This window comes from Idiotropiscis lumnitzeri, chromosome 4, assembly GCF_059441095.1.
Source record: "Idiotropiscis lumnitzeri isolate Australia: NSW breed Sydney's pygmy pipehorse chromosome 4, RoL_Ilum_1.0, whole genome shotgun sequence".
Classification (NCBI taxonomy): Eukaryota; Metazoa; Chordata; class Actinopteri; order Syngnathiformes; family Syngnathidae; genus Idiotropiscis; species Idiotropiscis lumnitzeri.
Genome location: NC_142394.1, coordinates 11,844,741 through 11,861,750, shown reverse-complemented (window position 1 = coordinate 11,861,750; position 17,010 = coordinate 11,844,741). Strand labels below are relative to the sequence as shown.

Below are 17,010 nucleotides of genomic sequence, written 5' to 3'. Positions count from 1 at the left end.
CAAAATGCCACTGTTAAACAGGAAATATTTAATATTTACACACAGCAGTAGCAGGGATGAGCATACCCGAGAAAGTTTTGGCAAATCGTCTGTCTCAAATTGAAAAGGTTCTTTCCGAACCCCATATGTGGATCTAATTTATGGAAGGAAAAAACAGCTGAACTACTTTCCTCAGCCATTGTTTCTATATGCGTGATATAAATAAAGTTGTATTGTATTGTATAGTAATAAAAAAAGAAGACATTTTAGACAGCTTTTTCTTGACTCTTTTCAAAACTATCATACAGACGTGTACACAAGGGGTCAGTATATACTCATTGTTCCGAGCCTTGGAATGATTTGCTCGCCACCCGTTGCTTAAATTGACGACATCGGCGTACTTTGTCCACATAACCTCGGACGACTAACACAAGACGGGAGGAGGGGGATATCTAAAAAAATAATTGATTAAACTACCGTGCTATAGTGAGTACATTACTGTCAAAGAATGGCGCGCACACGGCGCATCGTCCGATGCTGCAGCATTGCCTTTTTCTTTGTTCTGGTCGGATATGCACAAGGAGACCTCAGCTATTCCGTTCACGAGGAGCTGAAACGCGGATCTGTTATTGGAAATATTGCCAAAGATCTCGGATTGGAGGTGGGGAAGCTGTCTGCTCGCAAAGCTCGTGTTGATATGGAAAATAACAACAAACAGTATTGCGGAATCAACCTCCGGACGGGGGATTTAGTGGTTGCTGACAGAATTGACCGAGAGGAGCACTGCGGGGAAAAGCCTTCATGTGTTCTTAAATTCGACCTGCTGCTGGAGAATCCTTTGGAATTGCACCGGTTGTCTTTGCAAGTTCAGGATGTGAATGATAATTCGCCCGTTTTCCCAAAAGATATTATAAAGCTGGAAATTCGTGAGTCAGCTGTCAAAGGAGCCAAATATCGCATAAATGCAGCACAGGATCCAGATATAGGCCCTAATTCTGTTCAAAGTTACCTTTTGCAAGAAAATTCAAATTTTGTGTTTGGCATTCAGGCAACAAATGATGGTAGTAAATATGGTGAGCTTATTTTGGATAAGGAATTGGACAGAGAAGAGCAGCAGGAAATGAAAATATTGCTTACAGCAGTGGATGGTGGTTCTCCTCAAAGGTCTGGTACTGTAGTCATACATGTCATTGTACTTGATGCGAATGACAACGCCCCAGTTTTTACCCAAAATGTTTATACAGCATCTGTAAAGGAAAACACAGCTAAAAAAACACCAGTTATTAGTGTGAGTGCATCAGATGCTGATGAAGGAATAAACGGAGAAGTTACATATGAGTTCAGCCGCCTTTCTGATAAATCTCAAAATTTCTTCTCCCTCAATCATAAAAGCGGTGAATTGCAAGTAATGGGAAATATTGATTTTGAAGAAGGATCAAAATTTGAAGTTTTTGTTGAGGCAAAAGACGGTTATGGGCTCTTTTCAGAGGCTAAGGTAATTATTCATATAATTGACGTAAATGACAACCCCCCATTAATACAACTGAAATCACTCTCTAATCCAGTAGCAGAAAATGCGTCACCCGGTACAGAGGTGGGCATCATTAATGTGCAGGACAGAGATTCAGAGGAGAACGGACAGGTGCGCTGCTCCATTCAACAAAATGTCCCTTTTAAATTAGTTCCTTCTATCAAGAACTATTATTCTCTAGTGACTACTGGACAACTTGACCGTGAACTCGTATCTGATTACAACATTACAATCAGTGCCACTGACGAGGGCTCTCCTCCTCTGTCCTCCTCCAAAAGTGTTCACTTGTCAGTAGCAGACATCAACGACAACCCACCTGTGTTTGAGGAACAGTCCTACAGCGCATATGCGAGTGAAAATAACCAAGCTGGCTCCACTTTATGTTCTGTGAGTGCTCGAGACCCCGACTGGAGACAGAACGGCACCGTCATTTATTCTCTGTTACCTGCTGAAGTGAACGGTGCCCCGGTGTCCTCCTATGTGTCCGTTAACGGGGACACGGGCGTGATCCACGCTGTCAGGTCGTTTGATTACGAACACTTGAGGAGTTTTCAAGTCCACGTCATGGCCAGAGACAACGGTTCTCCTCCGCTGAGCAGCAACGTGAGCGTCGGTGTGTTCATATCGGACGTGAACGACAACTCTCCTCAGATACTGTACCCCGCCCCGGAGGGCAACTCCTTCATGACCGAGCTGGTCCCCAAAGCTGCACACGGAGGCTCTGTGGTGTCCAAAGTGATAGCGGTGGACGCCGACTCCGGACAGAACGCCTGGCTGTCCTATCAGATTGTCAAGTCCACAGATCCGGGACTTTTCACCATTGGTTTCCACAGTGGAGAGATCAGGACCCAGCGGGACATTTCTGAGTCTGACAGCATGAAACAGAACCTAATTGTCGCTGTGAAAGATAACGGACAGCCCCCTCTCTCTGCCACCTGCTCCATGTATTTACTAATTTCCGATAACTTGGCTGAGGTGCCAGAATTGAAGGACATTTCTTACGACGACAAGAATTCCAAACTGACCTCTTACCTGATCATCGCGCTGGTGTCTGTGTCCACCTTCTTCCTGACCTTCATCATCATCGTCCTGGCTGTGAGGTTTTGTCGCAGGAGAAAGCCCAGACTGTTGTTTGATGGAGCAGTTGCCATCCCCAGCGCGTATCTTCCTCCTAATTACGCAGATGTTGACGGCACAGGAACTTTACGCAGCACCTACAACTATGACGCCTACTTGACAACAGGTTCCAGAACCAGCGACTTTAAGTTTGTGTCTTCTTACAATGACAACACGCTGCCTGCTGACCAGACTCTTAGGAAAAGTCCAAGCGACTTTGTTGATGAACTTCATGATTCCTTGGATCCATTTGAGGTAGATTCGTTTCCATTTTAGTCATTTGATAATTTTTCTAAAGAATGTATATGACACTATACTATACACCTAAGAAATCAATTTAACTTCAAATGCAATAATCGGAAAGTATTTTAAATTCCTATTTCTATCAAGTACATCTTGTGGTTAATCAAAGCTATCCTTGCTCTACTTTTGTTCTGCTTCTCTACAATCAAATTTTCTTTCATCTAACTTAATTTAGTGCTGTCAAGTGATTCATTTTTTTAACTAATTAATCACAAAAAAATCCATGATTAATCATGATTAGTCACATTTTTCAACTACTATTTTTTGCGAAGCTTATAACAGATACTTACTTGAATAATATCTTGGAATTGATGCAAAATTGACAAATATGACGTATATTTAATTCAAACACTGTTCTAATAGCTTTCTTGGATTCTTGAATACGATCTAAATGGAGACATATTTGCAGAAATTTATTTTTGAAACATTTCTCAAAACTGCCCACACGCGCCACACTCCAGCAGTGTTGGCTTGCAAAGCCCAGTGGTAACTTACACACAGTGCTTTGTTCTGAGACGTTCTAAAGACAGCTAATATGGCACAATATTTGCAAAGTATGCAAATTGTTTTTTTCAGTAAATCAAACTGAGTTAAATTCTTTTGGATTAATCACCTGAGTTAAGTTTGACTAATATATATATATATATATATATATATATATATATATATATACATATATATATATATACAAGAAGAGAATATCTTCTCCCTTCGATGTTTTCGGAGGGTTATATTTAGCTGAGTTTGTCAACTAACATGCTCAGATAATACCCACTCATTTTGATGTGAAGGAAGTGAAACTCCTTGTATCTCTGTCCATGGTGCTGAAACATTTCCTCTTTGTCCTCTTTACAAAAGCACGCTTTTATAAATGATCCGCCTCTCCAAATCATTCCTGATTGGAATTATTGTAGTCATGTTTCATAGCTAAAACTAGGTGGAATGGCGGTAAATGTACACTAGATGTCAGTATGCACTCATGAACAAAAGCTTTTCATTTCCCACCCATTTATGTCGGAACAAATCCCTGATTTTATTGTGTAGCTTGTCTCGACGCTTGTGAACCTGACCGTGGTGTTGGAAGCTGAGGACGTCCCAAAACATCATAGTTATATTGTTTGTTTATCTATTAAGAAAGTCGTTTTTATTAGTGTTATTAGTTGTAGTGCAATGGAAGAGAAAAAACATGCGCCGTACAGCCAAAGCCTCTTTTTTCTTTTCCTTTTCCTCCACACCATCAATGGAGACGTGAGCTACTCTATCCCAGAGGAAATGAAACGTGGATCTGTAATCGGGAATATTGCCAAGGATTTGGGACTAAATTTGGACCAGTTGTCTGCTCGCAAAGCACGCATTGATCCGGAGGATAACAACGTACAACACTGCGGCATCAACCTCAACACGGGTGACTTGATTGTTCAGGAAAGGATCGACAGAGAAGGGCTTTGTGGCAAAAGGGCGTCGTGTGTTTTGAAACAAGAACTTGTGCTGGAAAATCCATTAGAACTGCACCGTGTTAGCATCCGTGTTCTTGATATCAATGATAATTCACCACAGTTTAATGAAGATTCGCTAAAATTAGAAATCCGGGAATCGACAGTGAAAGGTGCTCGTTTTCTTCTTAGAGAAGCACATGATGCAGACATCGGAGAAAATGCTGTTCAAAGCTATACTTTGCAGCAGAATGATCACTTCAAATTAAATGTAAATACTAAACCAGGGGGTCGAAAATACTGTGAATTGATTTTAGACAAAGAGTTAGACAGAGAAGATAAAAAGGACATCATGCTTTTGCTGTCTGCATATGATGGCGGCTCTCCTCAGAGATCAGGAACAGTCGTCATTCACGTCACTGTGCTGGATGCTAATGATAATGTACCAGTGTTTAGTCAGACAGTCTATAAAGCAGATCTGCCTGAAAACTCTCCTCTTGACACTTTGGTGATCACAGTGAGCGCAAGTGATGCAGATGAAGGAATAAATAGTGAAATCACGTATGCATTTGACCATGTTTCTGATGACAATAGAAATGTCTTTGCTTTACATCCCAAAACTGGAGAAGTGAGAGTGACTGGAGTTGTTGATTATGAAAAAGTAACATCATATGAAATACAAATAAGTGCGTTAGATGGGTTAGGATTGATTTCTTATTGCTCTTTAATAATTAAAGTTATTGACACGAATGATAATGTCCCCGTCATACAACTAAAATCACTGTCTAATCCATTCCCTGAAAATGTGTCACCGGGTACAGAAGTGGGCATCATTAATGTGCAGGACAGAGACTCCGAGCAGAATGGTCAGGTCCGCTGCTCCATTCAACAAAATGTCCCTTTTAAATTAGTTCCTTCAATTAAAAACTATTATTCTCTAGTGACTACGGGACAACTTGACCGTGAACTCGTGTCTGATTACAACATTACAATCAGTGCCACTGACGAGGGCTCTCCTCCTCTGTCCTCCTCCAAAAGTGTTCACTTGTCTGTAGCAGACATCAACGACAACCCACCTGTGTTTGAGGAACAGTCCTACAGCGCATATGTGAGTGAGAATAACAAAGCTGGCTCCACTTTATGTTCTGTGAGTGCTCGAGACCCCGACTGGAGACAGAACGGCACCGTCATTTATTCTCTCTTACCTGCTGAAGTGAACGGTGCCCCGGTGTCCTCCTATGTGTCCGTTAACGGAGACACGGGCGTGATCCACGCTGTCAGGTCGTTTGATTACGAACACTTGAGGAGTTTTCAAGTCCACGTCATGGCCAGAGACAACGGTTCTCCTCCGCTGAGCAGCAACGTGAGCGTCAGTGTGTTCATATCGGACGTGAACGACAACTCTCCTCAGATACTGTACCCCGCCCCGGAGGGCAACTCCTTCATGACCGAGCTGGTCCCCAAAGCTGCACACGGAGGCTCTGTGGTGTCCAAAGTGATAGCGGTGGACGCCGACTCCGGACAGAACGCCTGGCTGTCCTATCAGATTGTCAAGTCCACAGATCCGGGACTTTTCACCATTGGTCTCCACAGTGGAGAGATCAGGACCCAGCGGGACATTTCTGAGTCGGACAGCATGAAACAGAACCTGATTGTGGCCGTAAAAGATAACGGACAGCCCCCTCTCTCTGCCACCTGCTCCATGTATTTACTTATTTCCGATAACTTGGCTGAGGTGCCAGAATTGAAGGACATTTCTTATGATGACAAGAATTCCAAACTGACCTCTTACCTGATCATCGCGCTGGTGTCTGTGTCCACCTTCTTCCTGACCTTCATCATCATCGTCCTGGCTGTGAGGTTTTGTCGCAGGAGAAAGCCCAGACTGTTGTTTGATGGAGCAGTTGCCATCCCCAGCGCGTATCTTCCTCCTAATTACGCAGATGTTGACGGCACAGGAACTTTACGCAGCACCTACAACTATGACGCCTACTTGACAACAGGTTCCAGAACCAGCGACTTTAAGTTTGTGTCTTCTTACAATGACAACACGCTGCCTGCCGACCAGACTATGAGGAAAAGTCCATCTGACTTTGTTGATGAGCTTCATGATTCTTTTGACCCTTTAGAGGTAGGCGCTATCATTAATGCCTTATTATATTTCTCAAACAGAAGCTTTGTTGTTCATTTGTCATAACTTGTGCATTGAAATTATTTCTAAGCACAAATATACTTCCCCATTGTGATTCTTTTTCCATCAATAATCCTGAGTTGTTTGCTTCAGGAGATGATGACATTTATATGCCAATCTCTCAGCACATATGTTGTCACTTTCCCTGTAAATCCTTTAACCTGAAATCACTTTCTTTGTCAGTGTTTGAAAAGCGAATTCTCCGTTTTGTTGTCTTAAGATGGTTTCCACTGCGTCATTGAGAGTGTAGGGGTGTGCGCATCTTATCATGCAGCCACTGTGGTTGAGTCCCTCTTAATGACGTTATGTGTGAATGGTTCTTTGGCAGTTAGTGAAGCGTGGAACTACCAATGTGGACTAAACATTTTTGACTGGCAAATACATTCGAACCTATTTGCAAATACGTTCAAACGCACTTGTGGGCTAACTGCTAAAAAAGCAAACAAAAAAAACTATTACAACAAAAAATATATTTTTTTTTCCATCATGTCACTGTGCTGTACTCACTACACGAGACTATGTGCAGCTAGACACCCAGCGAACTAGTAAATAAAACTCCGTACACAAGGCATACTTTTCTTGCTTTTATGAATTCCTCTTGTACTAACAGACAACAAATTGTAAAGGAAGGTAGGTAGATAGATAGATAGATAGATAGATAGATAGATAGATAGATAGATAGATAGAAACTGAAACAAAATAAGAAACAAATATACAGTAGATTACTCCAGTGGTATAGTGCAGGCCTACACATGAGCACACGAGCTGTCAGCTTGATGAAACAACATATTTCCATATACCAGTGTTCAAAATAAAGAACACACTTGACTCAAATAACTGTTTCGGAACTAATAAATACTCACAAAGACGAAAGTCTTCCAAGGCGCAAATGTTTTGGAGTACGCATCCAACTGTGAAGATAGCGTGACTTCGAAAAGAGAAATACATCAAAGATCCACTATTAACAACAGATGCGCTTACATCGGAGAAAGCGAAAAAGATACACAGAAATGAAAAGTCTTCCTCTCACACGTTTATCCAAAGATTTATAAGCGTGCACTAAGAAATCGTCGATTCCAGAGAATAATAAACAAACTCAATTATGGGCAAATATGAACGTATTCACAACCTTTAAATTAATACTACTCTATGAAATATGAATGTCTCTTCACCGGAAGACTTGACACATGCGCCAGTTAAAAAAACGCTTTTGTTTTATTTTTTTTAACATTTGGCCTACGTTATACCAGTACTTTCGAGATTAAGTAAACATTTATTACACTTAATAGTCGTAATTTGTATGGTTTTATTGCGCCCGTAGTGCATTATACCTGTTTGGCATTTTTCCCATAATGCCATGGGATGTACGCATGCGCAAACCAATACCCCTTGAAACGTACATACGTTTGAACGTATTTGCAAATGTATTTGAATGTCGAGTAAAATTGGCAGTCAGCCAGTTGCACAAAGTTAGCTGGGATTGTTTACAGCTGCCTGCACCCCTGAACAGGATAAGCGGTACAGAAATTGGATTGATGGATTTTGTCGTCATTGTTATGTGAGAAATGAGCATATACCACTAGGCAATGTGTATAAAGTTGACAGTAAAAAGTGAATAAATAATTAAGCATTGGTCCTGAAGCAAAATTTTTAATATTAGATTAACTTTGGGTTCGGTTTTATTTATTTATTTATTTATTTATTTATTTATTTATTTAATTAGTTGAAGGAATTATTTAGAGATCTGGCCTAGAAAATCACACAAAGTGAAAATGGAAGCTAATGTTCAGCAATTAGCTCACCATGTGTATCTATAATGGCTTTTGTGAGGTCAGAGGTGACTGACATTGGGCCTGAGAAAGCGTGTGTCCGAAAATATGAGTTTGTCCCTTAGGTCTTTGATGGTTCGTGGTAAGTGCTTGCTTGGTCTTCCACCAAAAAAAAAAAAAAAACGAATCCACGCATACTTTGACAGGCGTTGCTTTCTGTGCAGGATCAGAGTCATATTCAATGAGAAAGGGCCTTCTCCAAATGATCCCTACAAATTTAGACTTAAATACTGCAATTGTCTTCTCATGATTAAAATTTAAGACACACGGTGTCAGCATTCACCCCAAAATAGTATTTTGGGTTTTTAATGTATCTTTTAATAAATGTTACGGAAAAACTATGTCAGAAACCTATGGGCAGTTTATAAATCCTTTTCTTCACTTGAGAGAAAATGAACTTCAGTGCCTCGATTAATGCGATGGAATACAAAAAAAAATGTTTTGAGATCAACTCTTTCTTTTTCATAGGAAGTTGCCCATATCCATGTACTGTAATACCACAGAGAAATTAATTGAATCCTCGTTAAGGGTGGCTGCAAAGTGATCTATCATGGTTTGCACATTACCCACTGTCAGGAGACTTTGTTTTTTAGTCGCCATCGAAGCATGTGTGGAGTTAGCATGTTCTCAATGCACTTGCTTGAGTTTTCTTCAGGTTCTTTTTGTTTCTCTGAATATACATCACTGTGAAGAAGCCTACTTTTTTTGTCTTTTCGTCTCTTGAAAGGCAAAGTATAAACCGGAACTCGTATTTTTATAGTATTATATTTATTCCCAAAACATGGATGCCAGGTTAAATAAGCACTCATGGGTACTCATACATGTGAAAATGAGTGAAGAATGTTGTTTTATATGGCCTGCGTTTCACTAGTGACCGGGCCAGTGTGTTTCTCGGGTCTAAGCAGAAGAATGTACTGGGGAAAATAGTATAGAAAATGGATGGACGGTTTACATATATGGGGATTCACTGGATAGGTTGTTGTGACACTCACGCGGAGGAGGAAAAACCTTGTCTCTTATTCATCTGGATTAGGCAAGTGTCTTCAGTGTGAGAAACAATAATTCATGTTGTTTCTGGTTGGCTCACTATCTCGCTCAGAAAGTACCATGCATTTTTGTTTGAGCTCCAAAGTTTTTAATTCTCGGTGTTTCTTTAGGAAGAGCTCTCTGTCCATGGTGCTGAAACATTTTTTGGAACAATTCTTCGCTGACTCTGGAAAACTTGATCCTCACTTCTCTCGTTAAAAAATCTTTTTGTTCAGTCTATCAACATTTCTATGAGAAATTGTCCTTGACAATTGTTTAATTTTTATTTTATTGACGTTTTATTTTAGTATCTTGAAAATATGTTATCAGAACAGTTCACTTTGAAAAAAGAACGCTCATGCAAAGGCACCATAAAAAGGGAGTGATAATTTTACGATAGTAGTTGATGCTATGTCGAGAAATGTACTCTAGGTGTCAGTATGCGCTCATAAACAAAAAATAAGGAAACTCGCTCTCATGTCGACACACCACCCGGATTTTCATTGTGTAGCTCTGCTGGATACGCGTAAAATTGCTGTGCTGTAGAAATCTGTCGATATTCGTGGAGATTACTACAATATCCAGTTTATCTGTTGCAAAAAGGTTTGCTGTTGTGTCATGGAGAGCAAAGGATTTGCAATTTTCGGATCCCGCCTTATTTTTCTTTTCCTTTTCCTCCACACCATCAATGGAGACGTGAGCTACTCTATCCCAGAGGAAATGAAACGTGGATCTGTAATCGGGAATATTGCCAAGGATTTGGGACTAAATTTGGACCAGTTGTCTGCTCGCAAAGCACGCATTGATCCGGAGGATAACAACGTACAACACTGCGGCATCAACCTCAACACGGGTGACTTGATTGTTCAGGAAAGGATCGACAGAGAAGGGCTTTGTGGCAAAAAGGCATCGTGTGTCTTAAAACAGGAATTTGTACTTGAAAACCCATTAGAACTGCACCGTATTAGCATCCGTGTTCTTGATATCAATGATAATTCACCACAGTTTAATGAAGATTCGCTAAAATTAGAAATCCGGGAATCGGCAGACAAGGGTGAGCGTTTTCTTCTAAGAGAAGCACATGATGCAGACATCGGAGAAAATGCTGTTCAAAGCTATACTTTACAGGAGAATGATAATTTTAAATTAAATATAAAAATTAAACCAGGGGGACGAAAATACTGTGAATTGATTTTAGACAAAGAATTAGACCGAGAAGATAAAAAGGACATCATGCTTTTGCTGACTGCATATGATGGCGGCTCTCCTCAGAGATCAGGAACAGTCGTCATTCACGTCACTGTGCTGGATGCTAATGATAATGTACCAGTGTTTAGTCAGACAGTCTATAAAGCAGATCTGCCTGAAAACTCTCCTCTTGACACTTTGGTGATCACAGTGAGCGCAAGTGATGCAGATGAAGGAATAAATAGTGAAATCACGTATGAATTTGACCATGTTTCTGATGACAATAGAAATGTCTTTGCTTTACATCCCAAAACTGGAGAAGTGAGAGTGACTGGAGTTGTTGATTATGAAAAAGTAACATCATATGAAATACAAATAAGTGCGGTAGATGGGTTAGGATTGATTTCTTATTGCTCTTTAATAATTAAAGTCATTGACACGAATGATAATGTCCCCGTCATACAACTAAAATCACTGTCTAATCCATTCCCTGAAAATGTGTCACCGGGTACAGAAGTGGGCATCATTAATGTGCAGGACAAAGACTCCGAGCAGAATGGTCAGGTCCGCTGCTCCATTCAACAAAATGTCCCCTTTAAATTAGTTCCTTCAATTAAAAACTATTATTCTCTGGTGACTACGGGACAACTTGACCGTGAACTCGTGTCTGATTACAACATTACAATCAGTGCCACTGACGAGGGCTCTCCTCCTCTGTCCTCCTCCAAAAGTGTCCACTTGTCTGTAGCAGACATCAACGACAACCCACCTGTGTTTGAGGAACAGTCCTACAGCGCATATGTGAGTGAAAATAACAAAGCTGGCTCCACTTTATGTTCTGTGAGTGCTCGGGACCCCGACTGGAGACAGAACGGCACTGTCATTTATTCTCTGTTACCTGCTGAAGTGAACGGTGCCCCGGTGTCCTCCTATGTGTCCGTTAACGGAGACACGGGCGTGATCCACGCTGTCAGGTCGTTTGATTACGAACACTTGAGGAGTTTTCAAGTCCACGTCATGGCCAGAGACAACGGTTCTCCTCCGCTGAGCAGCAACGTGAGCGTCGGTGTGTTCATATCGGACGTGAACGACAACTCTCCTCAGATACTGTACCCCGCCCCGGAGGGCAACTCCTTCATGACCGAGCTGGTCCCCAAAGCTGCACACGGAGGCTCTGTGGTGTCCAAAGTGATAGCGGTGGACGCCGACTCTGGACAGAACGCCTGGCTGTCCTATCAGATTGTCAAGTCCACAGATCCGGGAATTTTCACCATTGGTCTCCACAGTGGAGAGATCAGGACCCAGCGGGACATTTCTGAGTCAGACAGCATGAAACAGAACCTGATTGTGGCTGTAAAAGATAACGGACAGCCCCCTCTCTCTGCCACCTGCTCCATGTATTTACTTATTTCCGATAACTTGGCTGAGGTGCCAGAATTGAAGGATATTTCTTACGACGACAAGAATTCCAAACTGACCTCTTACCTGATCATCGCGCTGGTGTCTGTGTCCACCTTCTTCCTGACCTTCATCATCATCGTCTTGGCTGTGAGGTTTTGTCGCAGGAGGAAGCCCAGACTGTTGTTTGATGGAGCAGTTGCCATCCCCAGCGCGTATCTCCCTCCTAATTACGCAGATGTTGACGGCACAGGAACTTTACGCAGCACCTACAACTATGACGCCTACTTGACAACAGGTTCCAGAACCAGTGACTTTAAATTTGTTACCTCTTACAATGACAACACGCTGCCTGCTGACCTGACCCTCAGGAAAAGTCCTGCCGACTTTGATGATATTTTTGGAGATGCTGAAAATACTCCTGAGGTATGAGCAACAGTCACACTTAATTGTTCGTTCAGTTCGATAATTAATTCTTACATAGAGGTGTTTCATCATATGCGCTTGTTGGACTGAATCATTTGGTCAATTGGGGTTTTTTACACCGGTAAACGCCATCTTTATTTCATCCTGTTTGTGTTTGATTAAAATTTACTTTGATTGACCAGGTTAATTAGATGGTTACTGTCTGCTAAAATCTGACAAGGAGGATTTACTACCACCAATATTTCAGCATTTCACTTGAAGAGAAAAAAAGTTGTCATTGTTTCAGTTTTTTTTTTTTATTGAAATCACAATCAATAGCAGATGTGGTTCCAATAGTTTATGAAGGTGTGCTTGTGGCTTTTAGAAGTTTTTGTCCACTTTTTGTGGTGAGAACACTGGATTTAATTTGCATTAGAGCCTGGACTCTTGGACCAAATCTCTGTTCACATATTCATTGACCAGTTAAACATCGAATCTCAAAATCATCCGAATGGTTTATTAATAGTACCTTTGCCCAAAAAATGTCATATTATTCCGTAAAAAGTCCAACTTGATTATAATTGGAAATGCAGTGCGCTTATTCAGTGCTTTATCGACAGCAAAGCCTTTAACAAGCCTCATTTACATAATTTTGATAATATATCTAGTTTTTTTGCTTTTAAATAACTTAAAATAATAACTTACACCTCCAGGATCTCTCCCAATGCACTCTTCAAAGGCAGAACCCATGCTGTTTTTCCCACTTTTGGTGCAGTTTTTAATCCATCAATTTCCTGTTGTATCAGTTAGCTTGCGCTACGATAAGTTAACTATCTTTCCGATCTAGCATCCAAGTTTGTTGCTAGGATGAAGATTGCGTGTCGCACAACGCAGTGCAGGTGCTACACGTACTATGTAACACTCGCATTGCCATCCAAACATTCCTGTAACACCAGTATGCTATGATTTATTCTTACTCAAATTTGAAAATGAACAGTTCAACCATCTACTTCCGTTTCATATTATTAATCACAAAAAGTATTATTTCCCATGTTAATGCAGGTAAAATTATCTTTTTGGTATCAGCAGATATGTAAACAAGAGTATAAACAATAAAAAAAAAAAAATTCGTAATTACTTCAAATCACACATTTTCACCCCACAGATTTGATCTCCTACTCCTGGGGTGTCACCCATGCAAAGCATTATATTAGCTTCCACATCACGTACTTTCAAAACCTCTTGTTTAATAGTATAAAGAGTCTTTTGGTTGTGAGTGTTCTGTACTGTACAGTACAAATTAATTTGCGGAAATATAAACTGTTATGGTGCAAACTGAACATTCTCTGCAGTGACTATTGCGAATGCATCCATTATCCATCCATTTTCCCTTTCTCTGAACCGCTTCTCCTTTCGAGGGTCTTTGGGCTGCTGGAGCCTATCCCTGCTGTCTTTGGGCAGTAGGCGAGGTACACCCTGAACTGGTTGCAAGCCAATCGCAGCAAATGTGAATGCGTGTGAATCAAAGTGAATACTACAGTGAGGAGATGATTTTAATAGTGAAAATTAGGTAACATATTATTATCTCCTGCATTGTCTACAAGCATGTTACTTGAAGCATTCATTCACTGCCATACGCTTCCTTGTTGTATAGCTCCTGTTTTTCTTTCTTGCTCAAGTCAAGTAGTAACAGACATGTTATATGTGGCCTCGACTTGTATTCATTTGTTATCAGAAAACAGCCACACAGCATGATGTGAGTTCATAAACAAGAGGCATTTGTATTCTTACCAGTATGCTTTTGTAGAAGTGGACATTCTCTCTGTCGTCTTTCGCCACACTCTCAATGAGCTTAACTACATGCTCAATATGATCATATTTATTATAATGAGGCACACAGACCTGATTTTATAGAGTTTTGCAGAATTTAAGACTGATGAATCCAGATTAAACATGATTCACCCTATAGTTTCTGATCAATGTCATGCCAAACCTTTATCAAAAACTAAAAGAGAGTACATATTGGGGAAGTATTGCCCAATCTTTTATCCTACTGACTGCCTGACTTGCGCCACAAATCGGACACACGCACTTGTCGCTCATCATTTGTGAAACAAAAGTGTGTTTCCCACCCACATTTTATGAAAACAATAAGTTTTGTTGTTGGTATGGATTAACTGAATTGTTGGCATTGTTAGTAGCCGGCTTCGTCCAATGACAGACAGAGCTGCAGCGCGAATTTGTGATTCACAGTATCTTGATAAATATTTCTTTATCGTCTGGAGGGGTTGGCACACGTGATTATTGCTGCATGAACCTTAAGAAATGGCCAGGCGAGTGATCTCTGTATAGCGTCTCCAAGTGCACTGTGTGAGTTAAAGTTCTTGATTAGTGAAGACAAAACATTAAGACTATATCTTTGAAAGATAATTTGTATCTTTTTTAAGGTGATGGCAGATTTTAGATGATAATGTCTGACGTTGTCAAAAAGTATATACAAATTGAGTGCTGCTTAATAGACTGCACAGTTCCTCAATCTAGTTAAATATTTCCATTGCTTTCCTCTTTGTGAAAAATGAAGTACATAAGGTTACTTTCAATGAAACACATAATCCGTTTTATTCCCAGGTATGAACATTGAACTCTTGCACTTAATTATTTTCTTTTGTAATCGTGCAAATAGACTCAAGATGGCGGTATAGACCAGCCTTAAATAGTCTTTCTCTCCTATGTGGAAGGGCGTTTCGGCCGCACAAGCTTTTGGGTTCTAGGGAGGATAACAAATCGTCGCTCCTGTTACGTGCACAATTATATTTTGGACTTGTTTGTTGCATCTACTGACCACATTTTCTGAACGGATCTTTTTTTAATGATGGCGTCAACGTGCACCGCGTTTCAAGCGCGCAGCTTCTATTTAGTCCTCCTTTTGTTTCATTCATCGCACGGAGACGTGAGCTTTTCCTTTCCCGAGGAGATGAAACGTGGATCTGTTATTGGGAATTTAGCCAAGGATCTCGGATTGGAAACGAGCGCGCTGTCCAGCAGAAAAGCGCGCATCGACGCCGACGGGAGCGGAAAACGTTTTTGTGATCTAAACGTGCGAAATGGAGAGCTGGTTGTGGCCGACAGGATCGACAGAGAGGGGCTTTGTGGTGACAAGGCTTCCTGCGTTCTGAAACATGAGGTTGTGCTGCAGAATCCACTAGAACTTCATCGAATGAATCTGCACGTTCAGGATATAAATGACAATGCACCGCTATTTAATGATGACTTAATTAAATTGGAGATACAGGAGTCTGCCATCAAGGGAGCTCGTTTTGTGTTAGAGGAGGCCCACGATGCAGATGTAGGACAAAATTCAGTTCAGCAGTACATCCTAAAGAAAAATGATAATTTTGTTTTGTTTGTCAGTGGTAACACAATAGAGCTTGTTCTTGACAAAGAACTTGATCGTGAAAAACAAAGTGAGATGAATTTGCTCCTCACAGCTTTAGATGGCGGCTCGCCTCAGAGATCAGGCACAGTAGTCATCCATGTCACTGTGCTGGATGCTAATGACAACGCTCCTGTGTTCAGTCAAGCCATTTATAAAGTCACTTTGCCTGAAAACTCTCCCCCAGATACGGTAGTGATTACTATTAGTGCTACTGATGCTGATGAAGGTGTAAATGGGGAGGTGAGTTATGATTTTGGACATGTTACAGAAGATGTGAAGAAGCTATTCAGCATTGATCGCAAAGTGGGTGCAATAGCTGTAATTGGCACTGTTGATTATGAATCTAGCACATCATATGAATTACGCGTGAAGGCAAAAGATGGCCTGGGAGTTTCAACATATGCCAAGGTTATTATTTCCATCACTGATGTGAATGACAATGCTCCAATGATACATTTAGAATCACTGTCTAATCCAGTAGCAGAGAATGTGTTACCTGGTACCGAGGTGGGCATTGTTAATGTGCAGGACAGAGACTCGGAAAAGAATGGTCAAGTACGCTGCTCCATTCAACAAAATGTCCCCTTTAAATTAGTTCCTTCAATTAAAAACTATTATTCTCTGGTGACTACTGGACAACTTGACCGTGAACTCGTGTCTGATTACAACATTACAATCAGTGCCACTGACGAGGGCTCTCCTCCTCTGTCCTCCTCCAAAAGTGTCCACTTGTCTGTAGCAGACATCAACGACAACCCACCTGTGTTTGAGGAACAGTCCTACAGCGCATATGTGAGTGAAAATAACAAAGCTGGCTCCACTTTATGTTCTGTGAGTGCTCGAGACCCCGACTGGAGACAGAACGGCACTGTCATTTATTCTCTGTTACCTGCTGAAGTGAACGGTGCCCCGGTGTCCTCCTATGTGTCCGTTAACGGAGACACGGGCGTGATCCACGCTGTCAGGTCGTTTGATTACGAACACTTGAGGAGTTTTCAAGTCCACGTCATGGCCAGAGACAACGGTTCTCCTCCGCTGAGCAGCAACGTGAGCGTCGGTGTGTTCATATCGGACGTGAACGACAACTCTCCTCAGATACTGTACCCCGCCCCGGAGGGCAACTCCTTCATGACCGAGCTGGTCCCCAAAGCTGCACACGGAGGCTCTGTGGTGTC

The 17,010-nt window shown here is 41.2% G+C and overlaps 2 protein-coding genes across 13 annotated transcripts in view; both read left to right on the top strand.

Annotated features, from left to right (window-relative positions):
• The window catches only part of LOC148338123 (protocadherin gamma-A11-like), a 244,584-nt gene that overhangs the window by 35,503 nt on the left and 192,071 nt on the right, over positions 1-17,010 (top strand). Inside the window, exon 1 of one of the 12 annotated variants that reach the window (XM_088293009.1) lies at positions 415-2,881. The exons of 8 other annotated variants lie outside the window; for them this stretch is intronic. In XM_088293009.1, the coding sequence (XP_088149135.1) occupies positions 488-2,881 (2,394 nt within the window). In that variant the 5' untranslated portion in view covers positions 415-487. Of the gene's footprint in view, positions 1-414; positions 2,882-9,921; positions 12,421-17,010 lie in introns of those variants that run through there. 3 more of the 12 variants (XM_088293032.1, XM_088293007.1, XM_088293031.1) reach the window with 3 other exon arrangements.
• LOC148338132 (protocadherin beta-15-like) overlaps positions 1-17,010 on the top strand; it is a 70,825-nt gene that overhangs the window by 22,709 nt on the left and 31,106 nt on the right. The gene's annotated exons all lie outside the window — the stretch shown is intronic.